Source organism: Dendrobates tinctorius, unplaced genomic scaffold (assembly GCF_039654945.1).
Source record: "Dendrobates tinctorius isolate UK_male_01 unplaced genomic scaffold, ASM3965494v1 ptg000165l, whole genome shotgun sequence".
Classification (NCBI taxonomy): domain Eukaryota; kingdom Metazoa; phylum Chordata; class Amphibia; order Anura; family Dendrobatidae; genus Dendrobates; species Dendrobates tinctorius.
Genome location: NW_027361832.1, coordinates 508,938 through 532,473, shown reverse-complemented (window position 1 = coordinate 532,473; position 23,536 = coordinate 508,938). Strand labels below are relative to the sequence as shown.

Genomic DNA, 23,536 nt, shown 5'->3' with positions numbered 1-23,536 from the left:
TGAGCCGGTGGTGCAGATTAGGCACAACACTGGATATCGTTGGCAGGTGATTGGGATCCTGTCTGTGGCATGCAGCTCATATCAGGATCGAGGAGATATACTATCCTTGTCCAAAAAGATACTTCATGTCGGCACATTGAAAAATGGAAATCCGGAGGAGCTTCCATTCAATAGGGAATTCCCAATGTCTCAAGGGTCGTATAGCAGAGCATTCATTCGCTGAGGAGGATAGCTGGACCTTAGTTCATAGAAGTTTGGACAACCATAAATGATAGTAAGAGTGGATTTTATTAATTGTGCTTGAAAACAACGAGACTGCCTGATCACATATATTAAAAACTGATACAATAAAAATACAAAGACATTACACGACGCGTTTCAACTCCATAGGCCTTCAACAGTTGTAACACCTGATGACGGGCTATGGAGCTGAAACACCTGATGAAGACCTATGGAGCTGAAACACCTCATGAAGGCCTAAGGAGCTTAAACACCTGATGAAGCCCTATGGAGCTGAAACCCCTGATGAAGGCCTATGGAGCTGAAACACCTGATGAAGCCCTGTGGAGCTGAAACCCCTTATGAAGGCCTATGGAGCTGAAACACCTGATGAAGGCCTAAGGAGCTGAAACACCTGATGAAGGCCTAAGGAGCTGAAACACCTGATGAAGGCCTATGGATCAGAAACACCTGATGAAGGCCTATGGATCAGAAACACCTGATGAAGGCCTATGGAGCTGAAACACCTGATGAAGGCCTAAGGAGCTGAAACACCTGATGGACTAAGGAGCTGAAACACCTGATGAAGGCCTAAGGAGCTGAAACAGCTGATGAAGGCCTATGGATCAGAAACACCTGATGAAGGCCTATGGAGCTGAAACACCTGATGAAGGCCTAAGGAGCTGAAACACCTGATGGACTAAGGAGCTGAAACACCTGATGAAGGCCTAAGGAGCTGAAACACCTGATGAAGGCCTAAGGAGCTGAAACACCTGATGAAGGCATATGGAGCTGAAACACCTGATGAAGACCTATGGAGCTGAAACACCTGATGAAGGCCTAAGGAGCTGAAACACCTGATGAAGCCCTATGGAGCTGAAACACCTGATGAAGGCCTATGGAGCTGAAACCCCTGATGAAGACCTAAGGAGCTGAAACACCTGATGAAGGCCTACGGAGCTGAAACCCCTGATGAAGGCCTATGGAGCTGAAACGCCTGATGAAGGCCTAAGGAGCTGAAACGCATGTCTTTCCATACAGCATAATGGCTCCCTTATATTGCTCTATACATTATAAGGGGCCCCATATGAGACATCAGAGTCCGAAGACGCTGATAACACTGGAGCTGCGGGAAACAAGGAAAGGCAAGTATTTGAGGGGGCCCCATAGCGTGCCGGTGTCCCTGACGGCGAGTGGCCCCCTTTTCACCCAGGGCCCATGGACTTGCCTGGGGGCACCGAGTGGTGATCACATTGGATACGTTGTATCTGGTGAAGATACAAACGCGCAACAGAGAATCACAGTCAAGAAGGGGTTTCACGCACGTTTTTTTTTGTTATTGCCAGAATGGATTAGTAAGATGACGCCATCACTGCTGTGGCGCGGTACAAAGCGACATTTTTCTAACAATGACTATTTAGGATGACGGATTATTATGAAGACACGAGGCCTGCGCAGCAGCAGGGAGCCCATCAGTATTCCCCAGGCGTCTGCCCGCACTCCCGGCCATTGTGTCCCCGGCCCCTCAGCGCCCGCCGCCCGTCACCGCTGTGCGACCAATGTAATCCGCGCCCCTGGCAACCTAAACTCAAAGAGCCGCCTGCCGAAGGGCGGGAACATTCCAGTCATTTCGGCCAATCAGGAATGAGAGGGGCGGCTCTATTCGTAAATGATTGGTCGGAAGGAGGGTGTGGCGAGAAGTCTTCGCTGCTGAAGGACGTGCATTGCTTGTGACGTCGCAGAGGAGATTGGCGCTGCTCGGCGGAAGGGCGGCCGGTCCCGGAGCTCCGTGTATCCGCCAGTAGTGCCGTGGATGGCGGGCTGTGAGAGCGCTGACTAGGGGCCGCAGGTACAGCTCTCCCCCGTGCTGACTGTCTGTGCGTCTCTCCTCCCTTGTCTTCTATGTGGGACTGTCTCCCTCCTTCTCCTGCGCTGGTCGGTGCTTTCCGCCGGGCGGTTGCAGGTTGTGGATGTTCGCAGCTTGTGACCGGCGGAGAATGTGTGTGTGTCCCGGGCCCAGGCGGATCGGTACGTAACCTTCTCCTGCTCTCCGCATGTACCGAGCTGTGACGTCATAGGATGCGATGCACAGGAGGAGACGATGCGACAAGAAATCTCCGCTAGATCCTCAGCACTGACCGTGTGATCTGTGGGGACAAAGGCGATTTCTGGCCACAAATCCACCAAATTTTGGATTTCCAGCAGCGTAATCGGGGTCCTAACATGGCGACCTCATCGCGGGGGGCTGGGGCTCATTGGCATCAAGACTTATGACTTTGAATGTCGCAAATGATGAATCAAGGGGGGAAAAATGGAGAACATCTGAAAGAAAGTCAGGCGCAAAGGGAAAAAAAGGGGGCGTGAAAATAAAAGGCGCCAGTGTAGTAATGACTCTGGTCTGTAGATCGCGTGAGCGCCCCCCGATGTCACAATGTAGGCTATATGGTCTGACGTGGATCGCTTGGGTTGAGGCGTAGCTGGGGGTCAGTACAGAGGAAGGTGGGCAACTCATCGGAGTGGGTCATCCAAATCCAGAAGTGCAGATGGGCAGCGCCTGGAGGGGGCTCCTTGCCAAACAGCTTTGGTTTTACAGCATAAGAAAAACTATACCTTGACTACTCTCACTGCCAGTGACTGTATAGTGGTGCACAGACTTATATATGGGGTCTCACAGTTGGTTTCTTCTCATTGGAATGTTTTTGTTTTTTTTTCCCCTCCATCTTGCCCAGACCACTACAACATCTTCTCCCAGCCACCACCGGTCTACAGAGTTTGTGACTGACACGTTTCCAGCCCCAAATCTATCCTACTCATACCCCTAGTTCTATGGCATTTTTGCCGTGCCCCCTGTAATTTTTAGAAGTTGTCATAGCAGTCTGGGTCAGATGGAGAGTATAAAGAGAACAAGCCCCCCCCCCCCCCCGAAAAAAAAAAAAAGCTGCAACTGTCATTTGCAGCAGAATGTTGCACATGCATCCTGTAGGTGTAGGAGCATACCCTTAGACCTGATGATGGTGGAGTGCTTACTTTCAAATGACTGCATACATGCAACCCCCCTTTCTGCACTGTCGGGGGGGGGGGGGGGGCCTCACCACTTCATTTCCATAATTGGTGGAGACCCAAAAGTCAGGTCAGATTCCCACTCCTTGGAAAGTGATGGCATATCTGCAGAGAGACCCCCATGTGTGATCACAGCCTTACAAGGTCATACTGGTTTCACTTTTCGGCATGGCCCGTACTTGCGTTATGGTGTCTGGTTGATGCCATCTGTTGTGGCCGCTGTCCTTTTTGCTTCATACCCACCAGCGCATCTGCTCTGTAAACCTCTTGTGGGCGACGCACTGGTCAGCGACCAGCCTTGTGGCCTCATACAAATATGGCCGAAATGGTGCTTTCCTCCAACGAGGTGGGGATTACTCTTGGGATCAGTTGGTCCCAGGGTCAGATGTTCTGATGGTGATCTGGTCAGAGGTTGTGGATGGAGATATCCTGAGCACTGCCCTCCTGAGTGGCTGCCTGGTCCCTGAGCTTTCTGGCCGCTGGCAACAACCATCTAATTCATTGCTTGTGCTGATGGGATTTAGAGGGTTTTCTTGGCTGTGTCTGAGCTGTGCATGGCCCAGCACGTTGTGGGGTCGGTGTTTCTGGCAGGGCTGTGGAGTCGGAGTCAGAGTCGGTGCTCATTTTGGTGGAGTCGGAGTTGGAGTCGGTATAAAATACTCCGACTCCTAAAATATATAATAAATTGGGTACAGTAATTCAATGCAGGATGTGCTGAATATTTTTTCATAGGAGTTTGGGAAAGTTATGAAATGTCCTATAAATGGCTGTTATATTCCTGATCTAAGGCTACATTCACACACAGCATTTTCCCTGTGTTTTTTGAGGATACGTTTTTCAGCTGCAAAAGCTGATCATCTTTTTAAAAAACTGCATCACCTGAAAGGTGTTTGAGCTCATAGATAATGTTTTCAATAGCAAAAGCAGATTAGAAATCTGCTCTATCTATCCATTTATCCATATCTGTCTATCCATATCGTATCTGTACCAAAAAGAATGAAAACCGGGTAGTACACCAATATATATTCTGTTCTATCTAAATATCTTGATTATTGGATCATAAAAATGATTAAATGTCTGAGGTTCACATTGTACTACAATAAATTTTTCACTTAAATATAAGCAATATGTGTCGGAGTCGTGGAGTCGGAGTAAGGGAAATTGAGGAGTCGGAGTCGCAGGTTTGGCTTACCGACTCCACAGCCCTGGTTTCTGGGATAATCGATGACATTGTGACTAGTTCCTGCGTTGGGCCACTGCTTGTACCTTTATGCTGATCAGTCCTGTAATCCCCTCATCCTCCCGAGAGCCCCACCAGCTCCGATTACACGGGCGCTAAAAATACGCAGAGCCTTTCATTCGGCCGGGCAGTCAGTGTAGCGTTACGCCGTGCTCGCCCAAGGCTGCCCGTGTGGAGGTGACTTCCTGTGTGTGCAGGTCACACGTCGCCTGTCCATCCCTAGTGTAATGATGCAGCGTCACATCGCCATCTCGTCAATGTTTTCTGCTCACTTCTGTGCCTGCAGAATTTTTTTTTTTTATTTTTCTTCCTTCATTATTTGCAAATTATCTTTTTTTCCCAGTAATCTCTCTGAGCTCGACTTGTTCATGTGCAGCTTGGCTCGCTAATCGTTAGTTTTGTGCGACTGGAGGTGTCATCTCTTCTAACTAGAGCCCCCTATGCGGCATTATACCGGACTCGCCCTAACCCTCTATTGGGGGGATTGGAAGGCTGTCTGATATAGTGGTCTCCTGACTCTCCCCCTGACGGATTGAATATTATAATCCCACTGCAGATTTGTGGAATTGCCACAGACTTAAGAGACCTGGGGTGGAAATAGTCTGCCATAGCTTACGTTGCCTTTAGGCTGTGCTCAAGGTGTATAACCGTGGCCACAATGTATGAACACAGTCTTACAGTTGTATATTTGGCACTGAACACTGGATCAAAATTGGAGAATATAACTTATTTTTAAAAAATTTTTTATTTTCTTATGTTCGTGCTACAGATGATCAAATTGATCTTCAGGACCCTAGTTCATCGGCGAGGTTAGTATTCCGTGGTCCCTGCACAGGAGGCTCTGCAAACTGCTTCCTACCGGTCAGCCTCCTTCTTTGATTAGCTGTCACGGCGTGATGCGCACACAACGTTGTGCTAGTCTGGCAAATGCTGAGAAGTAGAATGAGGGTCACAGGGCCATGGTATACTGACCTGGCCTCTGGACCAGGATCATGCAAATTTATTTGCTCGTCTGTAGTGCAATTATTAACTACAGGTGAATACTACCTTGCAGTCAGGGGTCTTCGCTGATTTCAGACCCTCTGATATGCAGTTTTGAGCTTGGTCAAAGTTTCTTATTCTTTTGCGGTAATGTCTCTCCCAGTAATACAAGCTGGATATGAGGTCTGTGTGCATCCAGGATGCTTCGGTCTTCATTAGCTATACATCTGCAAGGTTTCTATTCTGCACCTATGTCCTCTCCAGGTCTGTGGCATATTTTCTTTGCTCTCCATAAACCTTAGATACTTTCTTCGCTATTTTCTTCAGATTTCCATGCAACCTCCTCCCTGCTGCTGATCTCTAACATTGAGAGAAGGGAACTAGGGAGCCATCAGAGCCAGGAGCTTGGGATGGAACAGATCTGTAATTTTAGTAGCGATGAGCGAACGTGCTGGGATAAGATGTTACCTGCCATGCCCGGGTGCTAACAGAGTGTCTTCAGCGTGTTCCATAAATATATTCTAGTACCCGCAGCTCCATGTCTCGCGGCTGTTCGACAACCACAACACATGCAGGGATTGTCTGTTTGTTGAGGCTGTCGAACTGCCGTTGGACATGCAGCTGCGGGGACTAGAACATATTTATCGAGCACGCCGAAGACACTCCCTTAGCACCCGAGCATGGTGGATAACACCTTGTCCCAGCACGATCGCTAATTACTAATTTTATAATCCGCTAGATAAAGAACTCATAGATGTTTAGTGATGGCTATTGAGAAAATTGCTTAACTTAACATTTTGGAAGCAAATGAACAATAAACTAATTCTGTGTAAATAGTTTTTGAAGACTTCTAGAATAAATGCTTCCATGAAAATGTCTTTTGGAAAATGATAGTAGTCGTCTTTTATTGATCTACACATAGAGGACTAGACAAGGAAGAATAACCTCCTTTTTCTCTCCGCAGGTTTCCCAGTAAGAAGTTGCTCTCCATCTTTACTGCTGGATGCAATGTCTGTTCCTACACAGTTTCTCTTTCCTCTCATCAGGAATTGTGAACTTGGCAGGATCTGCAGCTCTGTGTGTTACTGTCACCACAAATCTCTGTGCTGTAGGTCCAGTTACCCAGCTGTGAAGCCCCTTCGTTGTGGAGTAGATGGGAAATCTGCTTCCGCGTTCCAACGACCCAGAGAGCAATGTTTTCAGCTGCGCCAATATGTGACTACTCCGCAGAGGTTTTACCTAACGCCTCCCCAGGTTAACAGTATCTTAAAAGCCAATGAATACAGTTTTAAAGTTCCCGAATTTGACGGTAAAAATATCAGTTCGATTCTTGGTTTTGACAGCAATCAGCTGCCCGCCAATGCTCCAATCGAAGACCGAAGAAGTGCGGCTACCTGTTTACAGACAAGAGGCATGCTCTTAGGCGTGTTTGATGGCCACGCTGGTTGCGCGTGCGCTCAGGCTGTTAGTGAAAGACTCTTCTATTATATTGCTGTTTCTTTGCTACCTCAGGAAACCCTACTGGAGATTGAACATGCCGTAGAAAGCGGGCGAGCCCTGTTGCCTATTTTGCAGTGGCACAAGCATCCAAATGATTACTTTAGTAAGGAGGCATCCAAATTGTACTTCAACAGTTTACGCACCTACTGGCAGGAGCTGATTGATCTGAACACAGGGGAGACGACTGACGTGAAGGAGGCTTTGATCAATTCGTTTAAGCGACTCGACAACGACCTGTCTTTGGAAGCTCAAGTTGGAGATCCAAACTCTTTTCTGAACTACTGGGTTTTAAGGGTGGCCTTTTCAGGAGCCACAGCATGCGTGGCTCACGTGGATGGCGTAGACTTGCATGTAGCTAATACAGGAGATAGTCGCGCCTTGCTTGGAGTCCAGGAAGAAGATGGATCTTGGTCTGCGGTAACCATGTCCCATGATCATAACGCTCAGAATGAGTCTGAAATTCAAAGGCTCCGATCCGAGCATCCAAAGGAAGATAAGAGTGTGGTAAAGCAAGACCGACTTCTTGGGTTGCTGATGCCCTTCAGAGCTTTCGGCGACGTTAAATTCAAATGGAGCATCGATCTTCAGAAACGTGTTGTCGAGTCAGGACCAGATCAACTGAATGACAACGAATACACTAAATTTATCCCTCCGAATTACCACTCCCCACCTTACTTAAGTGCAGAACCTGAAGTGATCTACCACAGATTAAGACCTAAAGATAAGTTCCTCATATTGGCCACAGATGGACTTTGGGAGACTATGCATAGACAAGACGTGGTGAGAATCGTTGGAGAGTATCTGACTGGCGTTCACCATCAGCAACCCATAGCCGTAGGAGGTTACAAAGTTACTTTGGGACAGATGCAGGGTCTTCTTATGGAAAGGAGGGCCAGGATTTCTTCTGTTTTTGAAGATCAAAATGCAGCCACTCATCTTATAAGGCATGCCGTGGGTAACAATGAATTTGGCACTGTTGACCATGAGCGACTTTCAAAGATGCTCAGTCTTCCAGAAGAATTGGCACGGATGTATAGAGATGATATTACCATTATAGTGGTGCAGTTTAACTCTCATGTTGTTGGAGCTTATCAAAATCAACAGCAGTAATACACTATTATTTTACCTAATGTACCAAAGTTATCACGGTTTTGACATATGGCATCATTTATTTACACTGGTTGGCATGAAACTTGCTTCTTGGCCTAGTAACTTTTTTTTTTTTTCTGTACGAGAGCATTGCATGGCGGATAATGGCTTATAATTTTAAAGTAGTTTAATAGTCTTGCCCCATTTCAATCAGTCCACGTTGACCCTGTAAAATACTTTTATATGGGGAGAATGTAACCAAAGGCTCCACAGTGGTGCGTCCTTTTCCGGTGAAGAACCATTGCATTACCTAAGGAGTCTACAGAGGCTACTTCATGAAGATGGTTACTTATGTAATATCGAGTTCTTCCTTTGATCTCGTCCTATAGAAGAAGTTACTTTTGAACATTTTTTCTCTTAAATAGGTTTCCAGGCTAAAGCTGGAATAAATGATAGTTGGAGGTCTGACTACTGGGACCGAATTGCCAGCAGCGGTGTTGCTTCCAGCCGCGAGACCACGGCTGGGAAAAGCTGAAATGGAGTGGTGGTCTAGCATGTAAAGTTTACAGGACTGAGATGGCCAAGTAGAGCATAAACTTTTAACCGTGCTCCTCAGTGCGTGCTCGACCACCACTCCATCCTATTGTCTCAATGCAGTTGTTTAATATGGAAGAAATTAGACCTTGTTATAGGGTTTGTTTGAAGACCCAAAAGGTCAGTTGCCTGCTGATCAGACACTTGGGGAATATGCACACTGATTTTTTTTTTTTAATTGGTGGTTGTTAAAAATGCGTTTTCTAGTGGAAACCGCTTCAGAGAATGTTGGTGGTTTGGAAGAGTTTTTCATGTGTTTTTGGAGACTTTTTTTTCCTGATGCATTTTTTTTCTAGCGTTCTAATATGCCAGGGCATATTCCATCAGGAGCCGCACCAAAGAAGTGACAGTCACTTTTTTTGGAGCTGAACAGTTTCAAACGACACCTACAGAAAACACCATGTGCACTTTCCCTTACTGTTTGTCTGGTTAGGGCTGTTCTGTTTGATTGCTTATGATACAATATCTCCCATTTACCGGCTGTGATCTAGAGATTTAACAGTGAATTCGGCAAGCTCGAAAATGTTTTAGTCCCTGCGCCTACGTGTCTCGCGGCTGTTCGACAACCACAACACATGCAGGGATTGCTTAACAGCCGCTAGACATGCAGCCTCGGGGTCTCGAACATATTTTTCGAGCACACCAAAGTCACTGTTAGCACCCGAGCATGGTGGATAACACCTTATCACAGCACGTTCACTCATCACTAATCGGGATGCCAACTATTTGGCTTCACGGTACTTGTCTTAGAGAGAACCTAATACATGGCACATCATCCATTTCACTTTTCCGCTACAGATTTTGGTTGGATGTTGGTTGGGCTCATGGGCACTGTTGTGGATGGGCTTCCAAATGTAGTCAGAACTCAAGGCTCCTATATAAAAAAAAAAAAAAAAATCTGATATGATATGCTATAATGGACTCTGCTTCATAGATTTTTATTTATTTTTTATTGCTGAGCACTTGTAGATACTTGGAAATAACTTGGACTTCTCAGCAGTAGGATTTTTATAGAAGTGGAAACCAGATGGACAAAATCCGTGTGGAGTCCATCACTACTAGTTATAACTCCAGCCTAGAATACATATGGTGTAATATAGTGACACCATACTGGGGATTATATCCACTATGTATGCAATGCTATTTTTCCTATTTTCCAGGTAGTCCCCAATGTATTTGGCAAGCACTAGCCTAAACTGACCATTACTTATGCAAAGCCATCAAGCAGGGGAGAATTTCCACTCTTTGTAATAGTCTGTCCTCATGTACTGTATATATTGTGTCCCCCAATGTCTATGCTGGTAATATTGGGTAACGTTGTCTTCCTATACAGTAAGTCTTGACAGTTATGCAGATTTGTTTGCAATCTAGTTGGTAAATCCTGAATGACCCCGTTGACTTTAGTACGCTGTATCACAGTACTGGCACTTTTGGAGGAAAGCAGACCAAAAACCCAAACACACAGACCTATAGTGTTATTGATCCATACACACATCAGTTCTAGAGTCAGCGAATAAATAAAAACGCAGACCGTCTACGTTCTTCTGTTTAAAAACGGATGCAATACAGATGACACATGAGAAGGGGAAAATGGTCCGTTTCTCACGGGTGTAAAAATCGACACGGGTGCGTGAATGTAGCCTGAGGCTAGGACCGCCGTGGTGTTGGCACTGCATTGTAAGCACTTATCCAATTCTTCTCCAATCCCAGAAAAGCTACAGTATTAGAAGGAAGACTTGCACGTAAAGATCTCATTAATCTAATAAGTCAATGGCGTTGTCGATGAGTAATGGTGGCATAAGGTACTGTCACACTTAGCGATGTACCAGCGATCCCGACCAGCGATATGACGCGGTCAGGATCGCTGGTACATCGCTAAGTGGTCGCTAGTGAGCTGCCACATAGGCAGATCTCACCAGCGACATCGCTGGGGACGGGGGTCGCTACTTACCTGCCACACCAGGCGATCCTGACATCCTCCCGCCCGGCTCCACGCTCGTCTCTCCACAGGAAGCCGACGATGAGAAACAGTCCAGGACGTTCTCGCGCGATCAGCGATAACCAGCGGGGGAGCCGGTCGGAGGTAAGTATCAGACACAGCGATATCGCTATAATGTCACACGTTATAGCGGTATTTCTAGCGATATCGCTTAGTGTGACAGTACCTTTAAAGTTTCTATAGGAAGACATGGCTAATTCAGTAAAAGATATCACTGAGCTTCATTTCTGGACTTGCTCAGAAAAATGTACATTACAAGTTCCAGAATACTACAGATGTAACAATGAGTGATGGGATTGTTCTTTGCAAATTTTTTGGGATATCCTAATTTCTCCTTGCAGCCCTGCCATTTACTCGGCAATTAGAAGCGGTGGAGCCCATGTCCTAGTTGGCAAGTGCCAGGTTAATGACCAGTGTGCCATAGCTGACCTGTGAGTGACTCAATGTATCCGTCACTGATGACGATGGAAGAAATATTGTTCGCTCAGTATTATCATTTTTCTGATTTAACAGCTCAGACCACAAGGGCTGGAATATAACTGCATCAGTACCGAGCTGGCTTTAGCAGTCGTTTCTATTAATATGGGCTGCAAATCTTTCAGGATCTTGACATTTCTGTTTTCCTCAAGTTAAGCTCGTCTCACCAGTGAAGCACCTCAAGTGTTTCCAACACTAGTCGATGGAACAGCAGGTGTCTGGATAGTTTGCATGTAAACCAATGTACCCACAACTAGGGTCCATGTGTTGTAGGTGTAATATAACACTTGGGCTACGTTCACACATGGCTGTTGGGTTTTAACCGCAGTCATGCCGGCTCCATGAAGATTTTATGTTCACATGTAATCATCTGTTAGATCCAGTAGAAGTATGTTGACAAAAATGCGCAAACAACTTTTTTTTTTTTTGTCCGGCTAAAAAAATGATTTAAACTGGATTCGGTTTTTTTTTTTTTTTTTTTACATTGAAGTCCATGAAAAGGATCTGTTTTTTTGCTTACTGGATCAGTTTCAAATGGAAGAAAACTAATGGCTAATTGACAGATCTGTTTTACATTGTTTTCAGTGTTAAAAAAACAAATATTGGAGCACGTTGATTTATTATTATTATTATTATTATTATTATTATTATTATATTTTTTTTTTTGTTTAGCAGGCCATAAAAAGATGTCTGCACCTCATTTTGGTCAACTGATTGCTGCTGGATATGTTCTAGCTAGTCAGCGCCTTTCCACGGTGTTTCTCACAAGCTCTCCATGCTTTCATGGCCAGGAGGTATTGAATGGAGCAGTAGTTCGCACTTTGGCTCTCTAGCTCCGTTCAGTCTGTGGCACTGGAGAGCCGAGTTCTGCCTACGACTTTCATCAGTGTCCAAATTAAATGGACACTATCAGTGTTGCCTGTGCTGGAATAGAATGCAGAATACAGATGTTTAGGTGTGCAAAGAGAGAGAATAGAATGATGTCTGGGAGATATAGAATTAGTGCCGTGCATGAGTAGTTTTCTGAACATATATTTAGCTAAAAAAATAAAATGGTATGGGATCCTCCTATTTTTAATCAGCTAAGGGAAAGCTGAGAGCTGGTCTTATTAGTCTGGGAAGAGCCCAATATCTATGGAGCGTCCCAGCCTATTAATCAGGGCTGTGGAGGCGGAGTCTGTGTCCATTTTGGTTGCGTTGGTATAAAATTGACAGACTCTGACTCATAAAATAAATTGGGTTCAGTAGTACAATGCAGGATGTGCTGTAAATTTTTTCATAAGAATTTGGAAAAGTTATGAAATGTCCTATAAATGTCTATTCTATTCCTGATCTAATAGAACTCGGCTTTTAGTAGAGATGAATCTCTGCTGCATTATGTATATGCTCAGTTGTGAGGCAGTGCTGTGGAGTCAGTGGTTTGGCTTAGGCTAGTTTCACACTAGCGCTTTTGAGCGCAGCGACGGCCTGCGCACGGCCGCCGCTAAGTCCCGCGCCTCCGCCGGTAGCTCCGCCTACCGGCGCAAGACGCTGCATGCGTCCTGCGTCCCCTATCTTTATCACTGGGGGCGCAGGCCGTGCGCAGTATGCGTTTGGCGGCGCATGCGCCTTTTTGACGGTGCGCCGGTGCAACCAAACTGCAGCAGGTTGCGTTGGGCGCAGGTCAGCGCACCATCAAAAGGACGCATGCGTCGCCAAACGCATACTGCGCACGGCCTGCGCCCCCAGTGATAAAGATAGGGGATGCATGCGCCGGTAGGCGGAGCTACCGGCGGAGGCGCGACAGGGGGGCGGGGCTTAGCGGCGGCCGTGCGCAGGCCGTCGCGCTCAAAAGCGCTAGTGTGAAACTAGCCTAACCCACTCCACAGCCCTTCTATTAATATCATCCCAAAGCTGTCTGCTTAGCCTTTACTGGTTAAAATTATTAACTAAAAATAGAGAGGACCCTAAAACAATGTCACGGGTTACCCCCTGTTTTTAATAACCAGTAAAGGCTAAGCAGACATCTAACACCTAAACATCTTTTTTTTTTTTTTTCTATTTTGCATTCTATTACAGTATATGTGACACGGATGACAAACTTTTGTGTTCTATGTGTGCGGGACGTATTGATGTCCGTGCTGCTGGGAAAAAAAAAAACGGACATGTGCGTAACCCCAGAGGTTTAAATGGGTCTACTTTATTTAGGGCAGAAAATAAATCTTGATATGGAACAATCTATTTTTTATTTATTTTTTTTTTGCTTTGAATCCTTTATGCTTTAGTTACATATACAATCCACTCCATTTATCCTCTGTAAATGACATTTTTGGATCTATTTAAAACCATGCATGTATTTCCATATTTACCCATTTACCTAATGGTTAATTAAAAAAAAAAAGGAAGTTGGCGTTTATCGATTTTATTATTTTACAATAATCTGAGGAAAAAAAAAGTGGCCAGACAACCCCCTTCATGGGCAAAGCTAACACTTTTCTTTATTTTATTCAATGCAAAGAATGTGTCTGCTACTGGAAACTGTAACTAAGACTCACACAGCAGAATTATGAATGCAGCTCCAGACTATATAATAATGCAAAGTGTTTACGAGAATACTCAACTTTTACATATAGATGTAATAAAATAACGCTTGAAAGGTTAAGAAAATTGTTTATGAAAAAAACTGGAGGTCCCAGCCTTCTTAACAGTTTGTAAAACTTGGATCAGTGCGGCCAGTTTTATGCAGTACAGCCAACTGGGGAAAAAAAAAACTATTACACTAACTACAGTATATTGTAGAAATGTTCACAAAAGTCCATGAGCTGCTTGTTTCTGTAGTTCTTCAGAACAAATGTGCTTGGAATAATTTCTTTTTAAAGCTAGAGTTTTACTGCAACATTGGGGATGGCGTTGGGACAATGCACCACAAGAGTAAAAAAAAAAATCCATTGTTGAATTTTTGGTCGCAAATCGCACATGAATTTTCCCCAATAGACTTTAATGAAATGTTATGTGCTACTTGTCACCTCTCTGGCTCTTTTTCCAGCTTATTGTAGCTCTTTACATTTTTGCGCTGATGTTATTTATTGTCGTGTAACTGTTGTTGCGTGACTGCTGTCACCATGTAGCCCTAACCTATAGAAGGAGGCACCATGATCTGGATCCACAATTGTACTAATTTATAGGGAATGCAAGTATTTACGAAAACAAGGAATTCTCAAACGTCTCACCTCTGCGTTGGGCCGTTCATCTGTTTTGCCTCCTGGAAATGTAAGATTAAACGATGTGCCATGGATGGGCAAATTCTGTCAATATAACTTTATAAAACTTTGTTTCCAAGTTCTAAACTTGCCCTTTTTCTTCCGAAATGACACTGATATCAGTTTTCTGCTTCTTAGGCCGGGGTCACACTTGCGAGAAACTTGCACGAGTCTCGCATCTCAATACGTGGCACTGCCGCCGGCACTCGGGACCGTAGCGCTCGGCTGCGTAGAAATACATGCAGGCGCATGCTCCGGTCCCAAGTGCCGGCGGCAGTGCCGGGTAGTGAGATGTGAGACTTGTGCGCGTTTCTCGCAAGTGTGACCTCGACCTTATACTCATAAGGTGCACTACTTTTTCTTGGGGTCCTCTGACCCCTGGCGTTCAGGATGGTGTATACAGTAGAAGTTTAGATCTGTTGGTTGAATAGCACTTGTTTTTATTTCTCATGTTTCTTATCGGAGCTGTTACGGTATGTCCCCTCCTGATATGTTCCTTATTACACTTTATGTACTCCGTGTGCAGTGTATACGTTGACATAAGAAGAATATGGAGTGCTGGTTGGTATATAACCGCTTGTATTATTAAATACTTGCTGAAATATCCGAGGCTCTGACTATTAATCACCGTCACCTTTTGTGAAATTGGGCGAGTTCTCAGAACGGGGCTCTCTCTCTGACATAAGGGTATGTTCACCTGGCAGCTTTTTCTCTGTTGGAAAAATCCAGCCTGTTTTTACAGCAGAATCTGGAGCAGAAATCTAAGGATGACTTTGGCTGTGTTCACACACAGCGTTTTTTTTAGCGGTTTTTACCGCGGTTTTCACTATAAAACCGCTAAAAATAAGCTTCCCATTCATTCCTATGCATTTTGCACTTTCTGTGCACATTGATGCGTTTTTTACCGCGAAAAAAACGCATCGCGGTAAAAACTGCAGCATGCACATTAATTTTGCGGTTTTTTCCGCGGTTTAGGCTTCTCCCATGCTTTTAGAAACCGCCGCGGGAAAAAACGCATCAAAACCGCCGCGGAAAAATAGGTGCGGTTTCTGGGAAGGGATTCAGGTTTTTGTGCAGAAATTTTCTGCAACGTGTGCACTTACCCTTAGGGGTCTATGCCACACTTTTTTACTTGGACTGCTGTGAGTTCACATGCGTAAAAAAAGCATTTGGTTTCACGTCAGATTGCGGACTTAATCTTCTCTCAATGGGGGAAATGGTAGTGAGTCGCCACCAGACATCTTCTCGCTTCAGCTAATTCACCAGGACTAAAGCATCGGTCTTTGAAATTCAGCGTGCACAAACCTCTTTCCCTGAAATCATTTGTCAAAGAATTGGCATCCCCAGTGGCTTTAGATTAAATTTAACCTAATGTATATAGGAGCTGGGAATCTCCAGCACTCAGAGTTCCTCTTGGGGTCCAGACGTGGTGGTTTTTCATCTCCACAATGGAGGAGATGGCAAACCGCAGCGGAATCCGCAGAAAGAATTGACATGTCAATTCTTTCTGCGGTTTTGAAACCGCAGCAAATCTGCGCGGGAAATTCCGCAGCGTCTGCACAGCTTTCTTTTTTTTCCATAGCTTAGAATGATGCTACTGTACACCGCAGCAAAAAATGCTGCGGACCCGCAGTGCATTTTCATATTAAGAAAAATGTGGATTTCTCAGGAATAAGACATCAAATTGCAGATATCAAGGTATCTTTTTATTCAAATTTATATGACCTACATGCAGATAGACGGCTCAGGAGGGTGGATTCTACTACCAGATTCCCTTTAACAGTTAATTCTTTTTTTTTTTTTTTTTTTTGCTATATTACAACATTAGCAGCCAATGCCACAAGTGTCTGACCTTAGAAAACCCCCTCTGAGCTTTGGCAGTAGTATTTTGGGCACTGAATAGTACTATTGTCTATAGAAGCAACATGATGGAATTTCTGAACGTTTTTTATGTAGAAACTGCCTCAGGAAATGCTCGTGTTTGGAGGATTTTTTTTTCTTATGCAGATTTAAAGTTTTGTGTTTTGTTCCCCCCCCGAATCGCTTTTTCATCATGTCACTGTGCCTTGTTTGAAGCTGATTCTGATGGAATTGGTTCTCTAAAGAAGTGACATATTTGTTTTTTTCCTGACACACTGTGTTAGTCAAAACCTCTTCAGTGGGAAAATAAGGGTATGTGCACACGTTGCAGACTAGTGTGCTGCATTTTCTGCACAAAATCCGCATCTCTTGGCAGAAACCGCAGGTGATAACGATTGCTGATTTCATGCGGAATTGATGCGGATTGTAATGCGTTTTTGTTGTGCGGATTTTGGATCTGTACATTTTCTCCCTCGTGGTTGAATGGAGAGAGAAAGCGAGAGACTGGAAAACGCTGCTGCGGAACCGCAAGAAGAATTGACATGCTGCAAATCTGCACGTATCTTTCTGCAGCATGTGCGCAGCGGTTCTTCCTTTACCATAGAACTAACATTGCCTTTGCACTACACTGTGGATTTGATGCAAATCGGGCGCGGCAAAAACCGCTGCGGATCCACATCAAAATCCGCATTGTGTGCAAGCCTCAAATCTGAAACAAAGTAGACATCCCATATAAATGAATAGGAAGAATGTTAGAAGAGAATTGTAAGGTGGATTTGGAGTGGTGTGAACATAGTCTTATACTGGATTTAGACCTTTTGTCTGCAACCAATCTGCAGTTGTTTAATGGCCTGCTTGGACAGGCTGAGCAGAATTCTATCTGCACAGAAGGATCGCTCATCAGATCTTGGAAGCACATGACCTGTTTACACAGGACAATGTGCTGTTACTAATGATTTTTAAAAAGCGGGATGATTGCAAGCCTGTTTAGACATCTTGATAATTGAGAGTGCTTGGCAGCACATTATCCTGTGTAAACTAGACTTGTGCTTCTGAGAACAGTGGCATCCTCTGCCTGTGAACAACCTATTACTCCTCATTTAATACACTAAGTTCTGTCTAAATAGGTTATTAAAAAAAAAATAAAAATCGGTGGTCGCTTTATTGCTTCAAATCGGCTTATGCCGCAGCACTTTACATACATCATCATTGCTTTCTCCACTGGGGCTCGCAATCTCTGTAGAATCCCTATCCATATGTCTTTGTAGTGTGGGAGGAGCCCAGAGGAAACCCATGCAAAGACGGGGAGAACATACAAAGGTCCTGCAGATGTTGTCCTTGGGATTTGAATCCAGGACCCCAGCGCTGTAATGCTGACCACTGAGCCACCGTGCTGCCCTAAGGTAGAGATTTGTTTTGGATGGATTTTTGAAGCAACAGCTCCACTGGTAGTATCATTTGGCTTTGTGACAGGAGGCTCCACCAGTGACCATCATTTTGTCTTATTGGGGCATATATATAACTAAAAGCCATATGGGACACGGTTCTTTGAGGCCACTGTGGGAGGAACGCCCCCCCCGTCAAGTGTCCGGGCCAGAACCAAGGGAGCCGTCACCTGGGTTCCGGGGGAAACTGTCCCCAGGGGACAGAATTCGGGGACGGACCGTTCTGACAGACAGATGGGCTGGGGGAGGGACCAGTATAAAGGAGGCGGGGAATTCCCCGGACGGTAAGTCAGCAGACAGGGACAGGGACAGAGACTGCAGGAGAGCGTGGGGGCGACGGGAAGCTAGAGCAACTCACCAGTGCGAGAGGATGCTCACCGAGGACTCCAGAGGGACGGTGCCGAGGTGATCGTCCGAGACTTGCTGCCCTGTTTCAGCCCGTGGTCACTGCGGCCCCAGTTCAACCCATGGCCGCTGCCGCGGCCTACCTGCGGTCACCTGCAGCCGCTGCCGCCCCGCTCTCGCCCGTGGCCGCGGCAAGCGCCGTGCCGTCGGCGGCCACCACCGCCCCGCTTCGGTCCGCAGCAGGGGCCGGGCCTCTGCTAACCGCGGACTCCCCATCGCAGCCGTTAGCTGCGCAGGTGGCCTGTCATCCGCCACCACACATCGCTGCCGCTTGCCCCAGTCCAGGGGCTGCGGTCCACCCGTCCAAGGACTCCACCGGGGCCTGTGGGGCTCCAGTGTCACCAGCGCATCGGAGGGAGCGAAGACTTCGTCGACGCCTCAGCAACTGGGCCCAGCAACTACTACGCCGAAAGACCACCAACCCGAACGGCGAGGGACATCTGGACAGCAGCTAAGTTGACTTTTCAATTAAGGACCCGTAGTCGGCCAAACCGCGGCCCTATAGTGACCAGCTATTGCCGGAAGTAGTTGTGTTCTACTCATTTGTGTTTGCTTGTCTAGAGCCCCTGCGAGGGCAACACATGTTACCCCTTTTTGTGATCAGGCCGTGACTGAGGAAAGTTCCCTCCAGTCTTATAAACGTTATTTTAGAAAGCACCAAATTGTCTTGCGACTCGTCACTGCATCCTGCGCACCTGCAAATCCCACACCACGACTTCTGTATACCTGCTGGGATAAATGAACAGATATCATGTTTTATGGTTCACGAGAGCTCATTAATAAAATAAAGACTCTTTTGGAACAGGCACTTGATGTGTTATTTTATGCTCTTATCTCTCACAGTAATAGCTTTATCATTGATATGCCACTTTAAAACACATTCACGATGGTTGCCAGGAGCCAGCAAGATTACTTATCTGTCTTTCGTATAATTGCTAACAACGTTCTCTAGTGTGAAGCCAGAAATGCGTGAAACAGCTGACGCGGTGTATGACCATCTGATGCCTTTTGTTAACTGTAGGCCGGGTTCATATATTTTGTTATGCGATCAGAGTATGAACCACCACGCAGGGACCGGTCGCGGGTCTTCAGACCAGAACGCAATTATCACGCTTACCCTTATCTGCAGGAGGGTAGCGTGACCAGTCAGCGGTCCCGGCGTCAGCGTAGCAACTCAGACCGCAGGGCTGTCAGAGGGGCCTGTGTAGGAACACAGTTGGGAGGTCGCAGGACCTGTGGAAGGGGCGGAGTGCTGGTAGACGCGCTCAGAGGCTGCAGGACCTAGCACCACGTGACCTGTGACGTCAGGGGGGCGGAGCTTATCGCAGGGACGCTGAGGTGACGGGCAGGGGGATCAGAGAGCCCGGGGTTTACACAGTAGCGATGGTCAGACAATCCAGAAGTCATACACAGGAGGAGTAATGCGGTACAGAATCAGGCAGAACAAGAATGGTCAGGCACGGGTCGGGCTGCACGGTACAAAATCAGAAAGCGAGAGGGTAGTCGAGGGAAGCCAAAGGTCAGAACATGGGTCAAGCAGGACGGTACCAAATCAGAAAGCCAAGAGACAAAACCAGAAACCAGACCAGATCATACACACCATAGACACGGGAACAGGCGAGAGGCACTTAGCAAAGACAGGGTCGGACACACTCAAGTATGAAGTATAAACGACAGGGAAGGTTGCTCGCAGGTGGCCATAAATACCTTCTCTGAGGTCAAAGAGAGGCTCTAACCATTAACCCTTCGCTTGTCAGACCAAAATTCTAGATACCATGACAGTACCCCCCCCCTCAACAGGGGGCCTCCGGACCCCCAGGTCTTCCTGGGTATCGAGCATGATATGCCCTGACCAGGCGATCTGCATGTACTGACCTGGCCAGCTCCCAGGATCGATCCTCCGGGCCATACCCTTTCCAATGGACGAGGTACTGCAAAGAACCACAATCCCATCGAGATTGCACAATTTTTTGCACCTCGAACTCCATGTGACCGTCCACTGATATAGGCGGTGGTAGAGGAGTACGTTCCTCTCTTACAGAACCTACCGGCTTAAGCAAGGCTCTATGAAAAATATTGTGCACCTTCAAGGAGGATGGGAGACGTAGCCGATAAGCCACCGGATTAATCACCTCCGTTATTACATAGGGACCAATAAATTTGGGACCCAACTTTGCTGATGGCAGTTTTAACGTTATATTATGTGTTGAGAGCCAAACCTTGTCCCCACAATGCAAGTCCTGACCTGGACCCCTCTTCCTATCAGCAAAACGTTTGTACCTTCCCTGAGCCTTTTCAATAATTGCGTGAACCCTTGACCATAAACCACTGATCTGCCTAACCGAATCTTCTACCCCTGGACAATTTGAATCCAACCGTGAAAACTCACCAAAATGAGGATTTAATCCAAGGTTAATAAATAAAGGTGACCTACCGGTGGACTGGTTAATTCAGTTATTAAAGGCGAACTCCGCCAGTGGTAATGCATCACACCAGTCGTCTTGCAGTGTAGCAGTCAAACATCGAAGGATTTGTTCCAAAGACTGGTTGGTGCGCTCCATTTGCCCATTACTCTCCGGGTGATAGGCTGAGGAAAAAGACAAAGATATCCCCAACTTCCTACAAAAAGCCTGCCAAAACATTGCAATAAATTTTGTCCCCCTATCAGAAACCTTATTGGTCGGTACCCCATGGAGACAAATGATTTGGGAAAGGAAGTGTTTAGAAAGGACCTCGGCAGACGGTAGTTTAGACATGGGTACAAAATGTGCCATTTTCGAAAACCTATCCACCACTACCCAAATGACGGTATTACCCTTGGAGGGGGGGAGGTTGGCAATGAAATCCATGGACAAATGAGTCCATGGTCTTTCTAGAATTGGCAGTGGTACCAATTCCCCGGCCGGCAATGAGAGCTCTTAGAACGGGCGCACACCCCACAGGCCATGACATACCCCTTAATTTCTGTACACATTGATGGCCACCAAAACATTCTCTTTAACGCCTCATAAGTGGCCGCAATACCTGGGTGGGCCCCCAACTTAGAATCGTGAAACTCCCATAAGAGCTTGGACCGTAAGACCTGTGGAACAAACAATTTATTAGGCGGTTTGGCCCTTGGAGCTAAAGATTGAACCCCCACAATCTCTCGCTTCAACTTTGATGAAAGCTCGGCTATTACCACCCCGGGTTGAAGAATGGATGAGGGTGGATCGGGGGCAGAAAGAGGTTCAAAACTCCGTGACAATGCGTCCGCTTTCACGTTCTTAGAACCAGGCCGGAAAGTTATGGAGAACTGGAACCAGGAAAAAAAAAGTGACCACCAAGCCTGCCTGGGAGTCAACCTTTTTGCTGTTTTGATGTACTCCAAATTTTTATGGTCAGTGATAACCGTAATTGGATGTTCTGCCCCTTCCAATAAATGCCTCTATTCTTCAAACGCCAGATTTATAGCCAAGAGCTCTCTATTCCCCACATCATAATTTCTCTCTGCCGGAGAGAATTTCTTGGAAAAAAAAGCACAGGGTCTGAGATTAGTTAATGTAGACGATCCTTGAGACAAAACAGCCCCCACCCCCACCTCAGACGCATCCACCTCTACCACAAATGGCTGTGATGGATTAGGCTGCACCAGAACTGGTGCAGACCTAAAGCAATTCTTCAGACTCACAAAAGCTTGTTTGGCCGGAAGGGACCAATTCTTTATATCGGCCCCCTTACATGTGAGATCGGTAAGAGGTTTCACTATCTGAGAAAAACCCTTGATAAACCTCCAATAATAATTTGCAAACCCCAGAAAACGCTGTAGACCCTTCTGGTCCTGTGGCTGGACCCAATCTGCAATGGCCTGCACCTTCTTGGGATCCATATGAAACCCCTGTGGAGAAATAATTAGCCCTAGAAAAGTTAGCTCCTGCACAAAAAAGGTACACTTTTGTAATTTAACAAACAATTGGTTCTCCCTGAGTCTCTGGAGAACAATCTTAACATGAGATAGGTGAGACTGTTCGTCTGTGGAGAAAACCAAGATATCATCTAAATAAATGACAACAAAGCGGCCAATCAGGTCCGCAAAAATCACATTAATAAAATTCTGAAAAACTCCTGGTGCGTTGGCGAGACCGAATGGCATCACAAGATTCTCAAACAACCCTTCAGTAGTAAGAAACGCTGTTTTCCATTCATCCCCCTCTTTAATCCTAATAAGATTATAAGCCCCCCTAAGGTCCAGTTTGGAGAACCATTTTGCTCCCGAGAGTTGATTGCACAGATCGGGAATCAGTGGTAAGGGATATGCATTTTTAACAGTGATTTTATTAAGTTCCCGAAAGTCGAGGCAGGGACGCAGGCCACCATCTTTCTTTTAAAGAAAGAAGAACCCCGTTGCTATTGGGGAGACCGAAATGTCTGATATGCCCTTTATGGAGACTTTCCTTTATATATTCTTTCATGGCCAAACGTTCAGGCCCTGATAAATTAAACAGGCGGGCTTTGGGTAATTTGGCCCCTGGGACTAAATCAATGTTGCAGTCAAAAGGCCTATGTGGGGGTAATGCCGCAGCCTCGCTTTCGGAGAACACATTCTCAAAGTCAGGCACTCCGGAATGCCCTCCAGACACACAGAAGACTCAAGACACGTTTTGCAGGGGAAACACAACACACAGCTTTATAGGAACAGTCATTATATTTCAGACCCCATTTAACAATAACCCTCCTTTCCCAGTCAATTACCAGGTTGTGCCGCTGAAGCCATGGCATACCCAACACCAGCCCTTCCGGTAGATTATCCATAATGAAACATCTTATCTCCTCCACATGGGAGGAGCCAACCTGTAACACAAAGGTATTGGTGGCATAACGAATCCCCGAACGGGTGAGAGGGGAGGAGTCAATTGCCACGATTTTCAACGGGGTCTCAAACCTGACTGTCCCTATCTTGACCCTGGAGATGGTGCTGGCACTGACCAGGTTAAGTGAGGAACCGCAGTCCACCAAAGCTGTGGAAAAAAACGACATTTGTCTACCAGCAGTTCAACATCAAGCAACAGCTTGGGGCATGAGGAAAAGGTACCTGCGGGTCTGGGCAGCCTCCTCGATCACTACCCAGACCTAGTAGTTTCCCGACGGCTGGGAGGACAAGGGACAGGACGGACAGTCTCTCCTCTAATGTCCTGCTTCTCCACAATAAAAGCACAGCTGTTTATCCCGCCGGCGTATCCTCTCTTTCTCTTTGATGGATGTGGCACCAATCTCCATGGGTATAGCACTGGCCCCCACCTCCTTGCTCCCAGCGAACAGAGGTGATTCGGAGTGCAACACCCCTCTGGCCCTTAACCGTCGATCCATCCGAACTGCCTGTGTCATGGCATCTTCCAGGGTATCAGGAGGCGGATGTAGGGCTAGTGCGTCCTGAAGGCGTTCTGCTAAG

At 46.2% G+C, this 23,536-nt stretch overlaps 1 protein-coding gene across 1 annotated transcript; it reads left to right on the top strand.

Moving 5' to 3' along the window:
- The first annotated feature begins 1,938 nt into the window (after nt 1-1,938).
- PDP1 (pyruvate dehydrogenase phosphatase catalytic subunit 1) lies at nt 1,939-15,002 on the top strand. The gene is made up of 2 exons (XM_073550394.1): nt 1,939-2,068; nt 6,465-15,002. Exon 2 carries the CDS (start codon nt 6,509-6,511, stop codon nt 8,108-8,110), a length of 1,602 nt encoding a protein of 533 aa, XP_073406495.1. The 5' UTR covers nt 1,939-2,068; nt 6,465-6,508; the 3' UTR covers nt 8,111-15,002.
- The last annotated feature ends 8,534 nt before the right edge of the window (nt 15,003-23,536 follow it).

Bases quoted from the DNA above. Each gene is read 5' to 3' on its own strand.
- PDP1 (XM_073550394.1), top strand. From the start codon at position 6,509: ATGTCTGTTCCTACACAGTTTCTCTTTCCTCTCATCAGGAATTGTGAA.